The sequence below is a fragment of the Erpetoichthys calabaricus genome, chromosome 8 (genome assembly GCF_900747795.2).
Source record: "Erpetoichthys calabaricus chromosome 8, fErpCal1.3, whole genome shotgun sequence".
NCBI classification, from domain to species: domain Eukaryota; kingdom Metazoa; phylum Chordata; class Cladistia; order Polypteriformes; family Polypteridae; genus Erpetoichthys; species Erpetoichthys calabaricus.
The window spans coordinates 140,611,118-140,624,542 of record NC_041401.2 but is presented as its reverse complement, the minus strand read 5'-3'; the positions used below and the strand labels follow the sequence as shown (position 1 = coordinate 140,624,542).

The window sequence follows — 13,425 nt, the reverse complement described above, 5'->3', positions numbered from 1 at the left end:
GATAGTGAATCAGGATGTGCAACGGATTACCAAGGAGGAAGTAAGGACAGCTATTGTGAGGATGAAGAATGGAAAAGCCGTTGGTCCAGATGACATACCTGTGGAAGCATGGAGGTGTTTAAGAGAGATGGCAGTGGAGTTTTTAACCAGATTGTTTAATGGAATCTTGGAAAATGAGAGGATACCTGAGGAGTGGAGAAAAAGTGTACTGGTGCCGATATTTAAGAATAAGGGGGATGTGCAGGACTGCAGTAACTACAGGGGAATAAAATTGATGAGCCACAGCATGAAGTTATGGGAAAGAGTAGTGGAAGCTAGGTTAAGAAGTGAGGTGATGATTAGTTAGCAGCAGTATGGTTTCATGCCAAGAAAGAACACCACAGATGTGATGTTTGCTCTGAGGGTGTTGATGGAGAAGTATAGAGAAGGCTAGAAGAAGTTGCATTGCGTCTTTGTGGACCTGGAGACATAATCATAAGAGAGTCTAAGTAAGATCGGGGGAGGGGTGATGTTAGAGCGCCTGCGCTTATTCAGTGCAGCAGGGACAACGCACATGTTGTTCTTTTTTTCTTTCAGTACACGTGGCTTCCCTGTTTATTTATATATCTAGTGACTTCTCTGCCTGTCTGTCTCTCTATTACGCAGTGCTCTGTCTGTCTGTGTGTTATGGATCTTAAAAATAAGTTATAAGGACAGTTGTTCCTGTTAATTGCAGTCTTAATTGTTAAAAAAATATTTGAAAAGGAGCATCCCACATGAAAATATAACGATCTCAGTAACTGACAGTGCATACCAATGTATAAATTTTATGTCCGTTTGAGGTTTAAAAGAAAAGAAAAAAAAAAAGCAACACTTCATCCCCAGCGGGGAATCGAACTCAGGTCTGTGAGGCAAGGAAAAGCTGCTCTGCGCTAAGAGGCAAATCTTAGCGCGCTACGTCACGGAAGCTGTTGAATCATTCTTGAAGCTTTTGTGAGTGTTTATTTGATCTTTGGAACTCGGGCTTTAAATATTCTATAGTTTATGCCTACTACATTTTGTAACATTTATTACTAAAATATGAAAAAGTTTCTGTTTTAACAATGTGTTTACACAGATTACTTTAGAATAATGATCTCTTATTTCCACTGTAAAACTCCACTTCACTCCCACATAATCAATCAAGGCGTGAGCTGGGAAAACTTCGCTCACGTTCTAAGTCGGTGGGGGGATGGAATAGCCGGCTGCTGGCAGCTTGTCTTTTATCAGCACATTTAGAGGACAAAGGATGCTGGCGGAGATGTGTGAACGGATTTAAGAAGCGATTTAAGGTGGGCCGGATATACGAGTTTTTTCGTAGGCTCTGGTAATTCTAGTGTTAACTGCACTTTATTTTGAAGGTTTACTAATATATAATACAGTAAATCCTCCTCCATCGCGGGGGTTGCGTTCCAGAGCCACCCGCGAAATAAGAAAATCCGCGAAGTAGAAACCATATGTTTATATGGTTATTTTTATATTGTCATGCTTGGGTCACAGATTTGCGCAGAAACACAGGAGGTTGTAGAGAGACAGGAATGTTATTCAAACACTGCAAACAAACATTTGTCTCTTTTTCAAAAGTTTAAACTGTGCTCCATGACAAGACAGAGATGACAGTTCCGTCTCACAATTAAAAGAATGCAAACATATCTTCCTCTTCAAAGGAGTGCGTGTCAGGAGCAAATAATGTCACAGAGATAGAGAAAAGCAAACAAATCAATAGAGCTGTTTGGCTTTTAAGTATGCGAAGCACCACGCCACAAAGCTGTTGAAGGCGGCAGCTCACACCCCCTCCCGTCAGGAGCAGAGAAAGAGAGAGAGAGAGAGAGAGAGAGATAGAGAGAGACAGTTTGTTTTTCAATCAAAAATCAATACGTGCCCTTCGAGCTTTTAAGTATGCGAAGCACCGTGCAGCATGTCGTTTCAGGAAGCAGCTGCACAAAAGATAGCAACGTGAAGATAATCTTTCAGCATTTTTAGACGAGCGTCCGTATAGTCTAGGTGTGCGAACAGCCCCCCTGCTCAATCCCCCTACGTCAGGATCAGAGAAAGTCAGCGCAAGAGAGAGAGAAAAGTAAGCTGGGTAGCTTCTCAGCCATCTGCCAATAGCGTCCCTTGTATGAAATCAACTGGGCAAACCAACCGAGGAAGCATGCACCAGAAATTAAAAGACCCATTGTCCGCAGAAATCCGCGAACCAGCAAAAAATCCGCGATATATATTTAAATATGCTTACATATAAAATCCGCGATGGAGTGAAGCCGCGAAAGGCGAAGCGCGATATAGCGAGGGATTACTGTATATAAGATCCAAAGTCTCTCTGTCTGTCCCCTTTTCACAAGATAACTACTTAACAGATTTAGAACGGGTTTTTTTCTGTAATTTGCTTGAACATTCTGGTTGATTTTGCGACTTCTCACATTTCGCTATGTATACTAGTTCATTTGCGGTACAGATTTATTTGCATGAATCTTGAAAAACACATAGCAGGCCGGTTGGGGGGGGGGGGGGGGGGGTATCTCCTCACTCACTTGCCAACTTTGGGGCGTGTTCCTTAACTCCACTTAGCTAGCGAATGAGAGAACAATTGAATTCAACTTTGTTTGATATTTAAAATAAAGTGTTACTTAGGTCTTGATGAGTTTGACTCTGGATATTCTCTTAAGTGTATGCCACATTGAAAAGATACATTGCAATTCAGATTGTGGATCATGATATGATTTTTTGGAAAGATCACCCACCCCTAATTTGAATAATCAAGTTTTCAAATTTATGTAGGATTCATTAACCCTTTGGCGAGCTACTTGGAAAGGGGTGGTGAGCTACCGGTAGCTTGCGAGCGACGTGTTGGAGACCCCTGCTTTAGACATTAGGTGGTGCTGGGGTCCAAATGAGGGTAAGTTCTTAATGTAAGTAGTAAATACCTGGGTTTGGCAGTAACTTCTCCAGCATCAGGAGAGGTCAGTAACACAGAGTCAGAACATACCTTATTCAAGATTTTAGTGGCAGTGATTGCAAGCATTCATTAAGATGGCTGATGATTGTTATGTCATTAACACTAGAATTACCAGAGTCTATGAAAAAACTCTTAGGTCCGGCCCACCTTAAAACCGTTCTCACCTCTCAGCCAGCGTCTTTTGTCTTCTAAATGTGCCGATTAAGAGGAGCAGCAATCAGGCGGCTATTCCATCCCCCACTGTTGCAGAACGTTCACTAAGTTCTCCCAGCTCATGCCTTGTTTAATTAATAATAATAATAATTATAATTAATAATAATAATTTTATAATTTTTTGCATTTAAATTTGCATTGTTTGATTATCTGGGAGTGACTGAACTGCTGGAGTTTTAGAGTGGAAATAATAGATCGTTATTTGGAAGAACACATGCATTTCATGTGTGTTCCGTTTCTACAGTAATCTGTGTAAACACATTGTTAAAACAGAAACTTTTTCATATTTTAGTAATAAATGTTACAAAATGTAGGCACAAACTATAGAACGTGTGAAGCCTGATTTCCAAAGATCAAATAAACACTTTCACAAAAGGTTAAAAAATGATGCAACAGCTTCCATGGCATATTGCTAAGATTTGCTGCCTCAGAGCGCAGCAGGCTTGCCGTGCCTCAGAGACCCGAGTTCGATTCCCCGCTGGGGAGAAGGTGTTATTTTTTTCTTTTTAACCTGAAACGGACATAAAATTTATAAATTGGTATAAACTGTCAGTTAATGAGATCGTTATATTTTGATGTAGGATGCTCTTTTTAAAATATTTTTTAACAATTGAGACTGCAATTAACATGAACACGTTTCTTTATAACTGTTCTTATTTTTAAGTTCTGTAAGACACACAAGGTCAGATAGATCACTGAATAATGCACAGACAGAAGTTGATAGACAGATAGATAGACAGACAGACAGACAGATGTGAAAGGCACTATATGACAGGTGCTGCAGAAAGGCAAGCAGGCAGTGAGAGTACATTCACATGTGAAAGCCACTAGATAAATGGATAGATAGGGAAGACACTTATATAATAGGTAGACAGAGAAGGCACTAGACAGATACATAACAGTATTAGCTATATAGTAGTTTCGTTTTATATATACAGTAATGTATATGTATTTTACAACTCGGAGAATTGTCAAAAAGAAATACATTAAATCATATATCAATCGACACACGCTGCACGCAGGCAAGCAGGCAATGATAGTGGAAATAAAGACGCTAGATAGATTGTATACAACAGGCAAAAATAGCGACCACTTGATAACAGCATTAGCTATAATGGATGAAAGCATGAATTAATCAACAGAAATAACCGTGATCAACATTTTAAACTTAACGATTTACTTAAGAAAAAGAAAAAAAAAAAAAAACGCCCCAGCACCCAGAAAGCAGACACTTGCAGGCAGGCAGAGTGGCAAAGGTTAAAAAGAAAAACACTTTCTCCCCAGCGGGGAATCAAACTCGGGTCTCTGAGGCAGCAAATCTTAGTGCTACGCCACGGAAGCAGTTATATTGTTCTTGAACCTTTTGTGAAAGTGTTTATTTGATCTTTGGAAATCAGGCTTCACACGTTCTATAGTTTATGCCTACATTTTGTAACATTTATTACTAAAATATGAAAAAGTTTCTGTTTTAACAATGTGTTTACACAGATTACTGTAGAAACGGAACACACATCCAGCAATTCAGTCACTCCCAGATAATCAAACAAGGCATGAGCTGGGAGAACTTAGTGAACGTCCTGCGACGGTGGGGGATGGAATAGCCGGCTGCTTGCTGCTCGTCTTAATCGGCACATTTAGAAGACAAAAGATGCTGGCTGAGAGGTGAGAACAGATTTAAGGTGGCCCGGATCTACGAGTTTTTTCGTAGACTCTGGTAATTCTAGTGTTAATACTATGACCCATGACTGGTTTTCATTTAGCAAAGTTAACAGGACATTCTTCAGATTTGAATTAAAATTGCTACCAGTTCAAAAATGCTGCAACTGTAATAAAAAGGGTAGTTTGGTGAGATCAGTCAGTGACTTTCATGCAGCCTCAAAAAGGTTTTGGCAAAACATTCATTAACTAAGAAAGAGTCACTGGACATTTGCCTATCATTTTCAGTAAGAGCTGGAAAACAGTGTTGACTGGGAATACCGTCTTAATCAGAAAAGAGTACTGGAAGTGTTTCATTAGCTTTGTATACAGTGCATCCGGAAAGTATTCACAGCGCATCACTTTTTCCACATTTTGTTATGTTACAGCCTTATTCCAAAATGGATTAAATTCATTTTTTTCCTCAGAATTCTACACACAACACCCCATAATGACAACGTGAATAAAGGTTACTTGAGGTTTTTGCAAATTTATTAAAAATAAAAAAACTGAGAAATCACATGTACATAAGTATTCACAGCCTTTGCTCAATACTTTGTCGATGCACCTTTGGCAGCAATTATAGCCTCAAGTCTTTTTGAATATGATGCCACAAGCTTGGCACACCTATCCTTGGCCAGTTTCGGCCATTCCTCTTTGCAGCACCACTCAAGCTCCATCAGGTTGGATGGGAAGAGTCGGTGCACAGCCATTTTAAGATCTCTCCAGAGATGTTCAATCGGATTCAAGTCTGGGCTCTGGCTGGGCCACTCAAGGACATTCACAGAGTTGTCCTGAAGCCACTCCTTTGATATCTTGGCTGTGTGCTTAGGGTCGTTGTCCTGCTGAAAGATGAACCGTCGCCCCAGTCTGAGGTCAAGAGTGCTCTGGAGCAGGTTTTCATCCAGGATGTCTCTGTACATTGCTGCAGTCATCTTTCCCTTTATCCTGACTAGTCTCCCAGTCCCTGCCACTGAAAAACATCCCCATAGCATGATGCTGCCACCACCATGCTTCACTGTAGGGATGGTATTGGCCTGGTGATGAGCGGTGCCCGGTTTTCCTCCAAACGTGACGCCTGGCATTCACACCAAACAGTTCAATCTTTGTCTCATCAGACCAGATAATTTTCTTTCTCATGGTCTGAGAGTCCTTCAGGTGCCTTTTGGCAAACTCCAGGCAGGCTGCCATGTGCCTTTTACTAAGGAGTGGCTTCTGTTTGGCCACTCTACCATACAGACCTGATTGGTGGATTGCTGCAGAGATGGTTGTCCTTCTGGAAGGTTCTCCTCTCTCCACAGAGGACCTCTGGAGCTCTGACAGAGTGACCATCGGGTTGTTGGTCACCTTCCTGACTAAGGCCCTTCTCCCCCGATCGCTCAGTTTAGATGGCCGGCCAGCTCTAGGAAGAGTCCTGGTGGTTTCGAACTTCTTCCACTTACGGATGATGGAGGCCACTGTGCTCATTGGGACCTTCAAAGCAGCAGAAATTTTTCTGTAACCTTCCACCAGATTTGTGCCTCGAGACAATCCTGTCTTGGAGGTCTACTGACAATTCCTTTGACTTCATGCTTGGTTTGTGCTCTGACATGAACCGTCAACTGTGGGACCTTATATAGACAGGTGTGTGCTTTTCCAAATCATGTCCAATCAACTGAATTTACCACAGGTGGACTCCAATGAAGCTGCAGAAACATCTCAAGGATGATCAGGGGAAACAGGATGCACCTGAGCTCAATTTCGAGCTTCATGGCAAAGGCTGTGAATACTTACGTACATGTGCTTTCTCAATTTTTAAATTTTTAATAAATTTGCAAAAACCTCAAGTAAACTTTTTTCACGTTGTCATTATGGGGTGTTGTGTGTAGAATTCTGAGGAAAATAATAAATTTAATCCATTTTGGAATAAGGCTGTAACATAACAAAATGTGGAAAAAGTGATGCACTGTGAATACTTTCCGGATGCACTGTATATACTGGTATCATCAAACCTTACAGGTAGGTCCTTTACATTCTACACGCTGTTGCTGAATATTTAGCTCTCATCAACATAGTAAAACTGGCAGAATGTGGTTTACTAAAGCAAAATAAAATACCAACCAAAAAAGAGTACTCCATCAGTAACACGGGATGTACTGTGTAATTAGAACTACTACAAGAAATAAGAATAATGTATACTATAAATAAACTGAAATCTATATACAAATACCCCATAAAATACAATATATAAAAACACAGGATAGATAAATAGGATTAGGAGACCTTTAGCGTTGGAATAGTGGAAGGCAGGCTATTAGGCTCTTGTTCCATCAGTCAAAAGGAATGACTGCCTGAGGCATTCTATACTTCAATAGAGTTTGGAACAGTCATTGGTTGAATAAACAAGATCAAAGACAAGGTCTGAAAGTGTGGTACTGTTGTCAAAGTCAAAGGAGACCATTTGACAATTTATAACAGACTTTTTAATAAATTCTACCATACTGTATAGGCTGTAGTTATTCCTCTTTATTGGATTTGTCACTGCATGGCTATTTTATATGAAAGGTTTTGGTGTTGTGCTGGAAATTTAAAGCTTTCCCTTTTCACTAGAAGACTAGTACTCACTGTATAAGAATGCACCTCCATTCTGTGGATTTTGGGGCATTCACTATATGCATGTAGTTTTGGTCATAGCAACATGAGGAACTTGGTAACAGCAACACAAAGCATGAAAACAAATCAAGGAACAAGAAAACCATCATTCCTTGAATGTCCCATATAATAAAGTTAAGAAACAATCACATAAGAATCAGACAAACCAGCTTTCCAAATTAAAGCAAATATACAGAGCAGTGTAAGAAATATTTTAGGTAAGTACAATTATGAAAACTTGCAGGTGTTGTCTTGCCGGACCTAAGCAGTTTGTCGGACAGATAAAGGGTAGAAACAGCCAAGCTTAAAACACAAAAACATTTTAAAATGTGCATTTCCTCTAAAAATATTTAAAGTTTACCACAGAAATGTTGATTGCCAAATTCATATATTAAGAAAATATTCAAATCCAAATAACTTTAAAATAGAACAATTTATTTCACAAGATTATAATGAAATCTAAAATGAGTTAGTTTAATGTATTCATGGTCAACAGTCAGAGCTAAATTATTTAAATTTTTTATTGAAACATAATACCACACCACATAAAAACTGTACATCTCATTATTTTTGTACACTAAGTATTGTTTTCTTTATTCCTTTCTAAAATATGCATTGCTTTTTTAAAGGATAAGCTTAGTGTTTTGGAAATCAACTTGTGGAATATGTTCACTGGCCCTTGAAAGTTGCATTGTTAAGTAAAGCTGTATTTATTAACAAAAAATACACATTGCTCCTAGCAGATTTAAAGTTGCAGGCAGTGATAAACCAGAAGAAATGCTAAACGGCCTTGAAATTTCATATGTTCGCTTTGAAGTTCTGAATACTTATTGATTTACATCTTGAAACTGCACACATATTGCAAAAGTGTGCATCTGTATTGTTCTCACAAACATCCATCCATCCATTATCCAACCCGCTGAATCTGAACACAAGGTCACGGGGGCCAATCCCAGCCAACACAGGGCACAAGACAGGAACCAATCCCGGGCAGGGTGCCAACCCACTGCAGGACACACACAAACACATCCACACACCAAGCACACACTAGGGCCAATTTAGAATCGTCAATCCACCTAACCTGCATGTCTTTGGACTGTGGGAGGAAACCGGAGCACACGAAGGAAACACATGCAGGCACGGGGAGAACATGCAAACTCCACTCAGGGAGGACCCGGGAAGCGAACCCGGGTCCCCTAACTGCGAGGCAGCGCCACTGTGCCGCCCACTCTCACACACATATATTTTATTTATTGTTGTTTCACCTTTTTGAAAGTCCAACCTTGCAGTTCGCCTCATTTCCCTCTATGATAAACTTTTCCTGTGTGGATTCAGGCAGCTGACAGGAACGCTGCAGTTACAATTATACTGGTGGTGAAAATGATTGGCAGACAGTTTTTTCATTTCATTATGACATCCCAAGTGTGTGCATTTCTAGACATTTTTTGCTGACATGCAATATCAAACCAAACAGCTATAGACCTGTGTTTTACTTTTCATTTTTTTCTACCTGACAGCATTTCCAGTTGGCTCTGTACAAGCAGCTGTTTATATAAAAACTCCATCCAGGCCAATCACTGTGAACAGAGACTACCTATCCTTCCTCCAAAGACTGTAAATCTGTATTGCTATTGCCATCAACATACCTCTAGAACACAGGATTATCCTTTTATATACATAAATACATTTATTAAAATAAAAATATAGCTTCATGGGCTTCCATGATCGTGCAGCTGTACTAAGATCAATATGTGCAATGCCTAGCATTGGCTGGAGTAGCATAAAGATCTGGACTCTGGAGCAGTTAAAATGTTCTCTGTAGTGATGAATCACATTTCACCAATCAGCAGTCTGATGGATGGGGTTTGTTGGATGCCAGGAGAACACCACCTTCCGGAGTGCATAATGCCTACTGCACAGTTAGGTGCAGGAGGAATAATGGTCTAGGGTTATTTTTTAGGATTAGGCTAGACCCTTTGGTTCCAGTGAACAGTACTGTTATTGCTGCAGCATACAAAGAAATTTCAGACAACTGTATACTTCTAACTTGTCACTACAGTTTGGGGAAGGCCCTTATTGTTGACAAATTTAGTGTGGAGGACCTTGTGTGACATGCACAGAGCCCTGACCTCAACTCTATTGAACGCCTTTGGGATGAATTGAAACTCTTATTGTGAACCAGGTCTTCTCATCCAACAACAGTACCTGACCTCATAAATGTTCTTTATACAGCCTGGGTACAAATTTCCACAGACATGCTCCTAAATCTTGTGGAAAACCATCACGGAAGAGTAGACGCTGCTATAGCCGCAAATAGGGGGGCCAACTCCATACTAATGCCCATGAATTTGCAATGGGATGTCCAACAAGCTCATATAGGTGTGATGATCAGGTGTCCACAAACTTTTGGCCATACAGTGTAGTTCACACAATGTCATGGTTAAAATGAAACTGACTGCAGTGCTGTCTCCTTTTTGTTTAGCTGACCTTTTTTTGTTCTATAAAAAAATGTAAAGGTATTTTTGTTCCTTTCGAAAAACTCTTTCACCACCTTTCTGGTGTTGTGTTTACAACATTTTCAGTATTTATTTAAGAAGATACACAGTTAAAGCAAGTTAGAACAAAGTACTGCCTAAAGCAGACAGCAGCAAATGAATATATATTTGAAAAAATATTTTTACAATTGAAATTATTAGAGACATTCTTCTTCATTGGCTAAAAACACTGTACAAAGTTTTTCAAACTGTGCGAAGATCTTAAAATAAAAATCTTACAACAATAAAAAAAGGTTACTTACTCTAGATGACCCTCTGTAAATGCAACACAGTTGGTCAAATGCCTGACTCTGCTGTGCATCCAATGTCACATCTGAAAAAACCTGAAATGTAAGATAAAAAACATATAAATAATTCATTAACCAAAATATTTATATTTTAACAAGAACCACTATCCCCTAGTACTTCAGTTTTCTAGTCAGAGAATGTTTCTGTTTATTTTTCTAACAGGTAAAAATTTGTTCAGTATTATTAAAGTACAGGGGATGGAAATATATTTAACATTGTCAGGGACATGCATTTCTTCAGCCATGTATTTTAACACCACATACCCTTCAAACTCCTCACTTAGTTACAATAAAACACAGGGTATACAATTTGTAAAACAAATTTGGATGGGTAACTGGGATGTGTACTGTAAGCACAGAAGTTTTCATTTACAGTAAGGAACTCTTAACTCAGCCTCTGTTATTTTGTCATTTTTGTATTTTGTTTAATTGTAAGAACAGGAAAAAAATCATAAACATCTGAGCAAAAATATGTTTTTGTTAAATTCAGGTGGAACATTTATTTCAGTCTAGCTCTTCAGAATAACATATCTCAACATGCAATACAGAATGAAGGAAGTGCAATCCTGAAGAGAAAAAGCGGTACAAACTGCTGTTAGGACACAAAGTTGTTTTCCAATGGAATTAGCACGATTTCAAAAACTTACATAAGCTACTTGATTGGAATACATAAATTCTGTGGCAAACAAAGAATCACATACAATCAAGACACCTTAAGTGATGATGCACTGCAATTGTTGCATACTTACAAATGGAGAACAAATGGGGTTAAGTGACTAACACAGGGACACAAAGTAAGTGAGAAGAACTTATCAAAGTTACTTCAGAAAGAAGAATTCTGACAAGCTTAGTCACCAAAATAAAAATACCACAATCAGTAAAACTTCTGATCTGTGGTTAATGTGCTTGGACTAGGAAATTGGAATGCTATGGTGAGAAAATAATGCCGGATATTTCTTTGAATAGATTATACAAGAGCCATCTTGGCAGAATAGCAGTTAACAAAAATAGACTGTGGGGATTAATAATCATTTATTAGGTAATAATGAATTATTCAAACACCTCTTATTCAAGTAAAAATTTAAATACAAATGGTGTTATATAAGTACTAATAATAAAAGGAAAAGCTTCAGTGAAAACCCTTTTTTTTCTTTTTCTATAAGGACCTTTCAGACATCAGTGGTAAATGTTAAAAGGAATTTATGTGCTAAAGGTTTTATCTGCTCTTTTAAATTAATAGAGATGAACGCAGTAATTAGGAAATTATCAGATGATGAAGTCAGACCTACCAAAATGCTATTGTGACAAGTCTATGTATATTTATTCTTTCAAGACAGATTACCATGGTCTCATTTTCATTTCTGAAGTGTAATGAATATCCAGAAGATGTTAAAAAATATTAAGATGGAAGACATAATAAACTATTTAAAGTACTGTACTGTGATGAACATGAAGAGGAAGCCTTGCTTGTATTTTTCTACTTGATTTCTTAGTAGATTACTTTTTGCCTAAACATTTTGGTATTTCCATTTATTAGGTGCCTATTAAATTTATTTTCAAGTGTCACTGCTGTACAAAAATAGGAAAGATAGAGTATATCTGGATATTCCTTCAATAAGCTCTTATTCTAGAAGAGGTTCAAGTTAAGGAAAGCATGTTTGGCAAAAAAGTAACAAAATAGCACTTTGGTACTTGTCAGGATCACTACACACACATTTCTTTTGTTTGTCAGGTGAAGAAGCCTCTCAGCTTGCTCAGTACAGGTTTTCAGTAAAACAACTTGCTCTCACCAGGCAGTGCTTGTCGGTCTTGTCTATTTTAGAAAATCAGAAATATTCTGATGAGACAAAGACATTCACCCCAACAAGCTCATCCATCCTATTCATTGTTCTAAGTATCCTGGAGAGCCTGTCCCAGTTTTTCTGCAGACCTTGACAGTCTCACTTGTTTCTGTCTCTCAAGGTAATCCTGGACAGCCTCAATGATGTTGAGGTTTGGCCTTTATGCAGGCCATACAGCCCATTGCAGAACACTGTGTTTTTCATCCATGTACTGACAAGTGAGCCCAGAGCACTAACTGCCATTGGTCAGCAATCCAGTCCTTCTATTTTTGAGCATTGGTCAGTATCTTGGCTTTGATTCCAATTCAGAGGAAGTTCTTTCTGACAGCAAATCTTCCATGAAGACCACCTCTGACAAGATTTCTCAGGACTGAACAAAGCTGTAATTTGGTTCCAGTGGTTTCTGGGAGTAGTGCTGGATTTCTTCATGATATCTAAGGAATGTCAGTTTGACGCATCTCTTATCACTCAGTTTTTTCAGCCCGGCTAACCACTGCATTTCTAGTCCTCACCTTGTCAGTTTATTTATGCCTCATTAGAAGAGCTTGGACAACTCATCTTGACACTTCTGTCTACCGTGATACTTCTGCTAGGGAAAGACCTTGCTGATGCAGATGACCACCACATGTGTTGCTTCACTGCTCACTTTTGCCACGGTCTAACAATTGATAATTTGAAGGTTAAACTGTTACAACATTTACTAGCTTGTGGGGCACCCTGGGAATTGTATCCTGATGGACCATCCCTACCTTATGAAAGAAGCCCTCCCTGCCTCACCTCAGGGAGTCAGAGTCAGGACACAGAAGACAACACTTGTGTGGAGAAAGGGGAGTAGGGAGGAAGGATTCACCATCATTGTTTGTACTGTGCTGTGTGGAATAGGTCTGGAGGACCTATAAAGGTATTTGGAAGAAATAAAACCATTCTATTTGAACCCGTGATTTTGTTCATGTCGTTTGTGTTTTTTATGTTGTCTTGAGTAAACTATCTATTACTATTTCACCTCTAGATGTGCAAATTATTATAACTACAACTACAGGTTGTAGATTAACATTAGAATTACCAGAGTCTACGAAAAAACTCTTAGATCCGGCCCACCTTAAATCCCTTCGCACCTCTCCATCAGCGTCTTTGTCTTCTAAATGTGTCGATAAGCCCAAGCAGCCTGCTATACCATTACCTACCCACACACCACCTCAGAATGGGTAAGAAAAGAAGTTCTCCCA

The 13,425-nt window shown here is 39.0% G+C and overlaps 1 protein-coding gene across 1 annotated transcript in view; it reads right to left on the bottom strand.

Annotated features, from left to right (window-relative positions):
- vps8 (VPS8 subunit of CORVET complex) overlaps positions 1-13,425 on the bottom strand; it is an 893,492-nt gene that overhangs the window by 110,019 nt on the left and 770,048 nt on the right. The window contains exon 45 of the mRNA XM_051931263.1: positions 10,314-10,394. Coding sequence (XP_051787223.1) covers positions 10,314-10,394 — 81 coding nt within the window. The remainder of the gene's footprint in view (positions 1-10,313; positions 10,395-13,425) is intronic.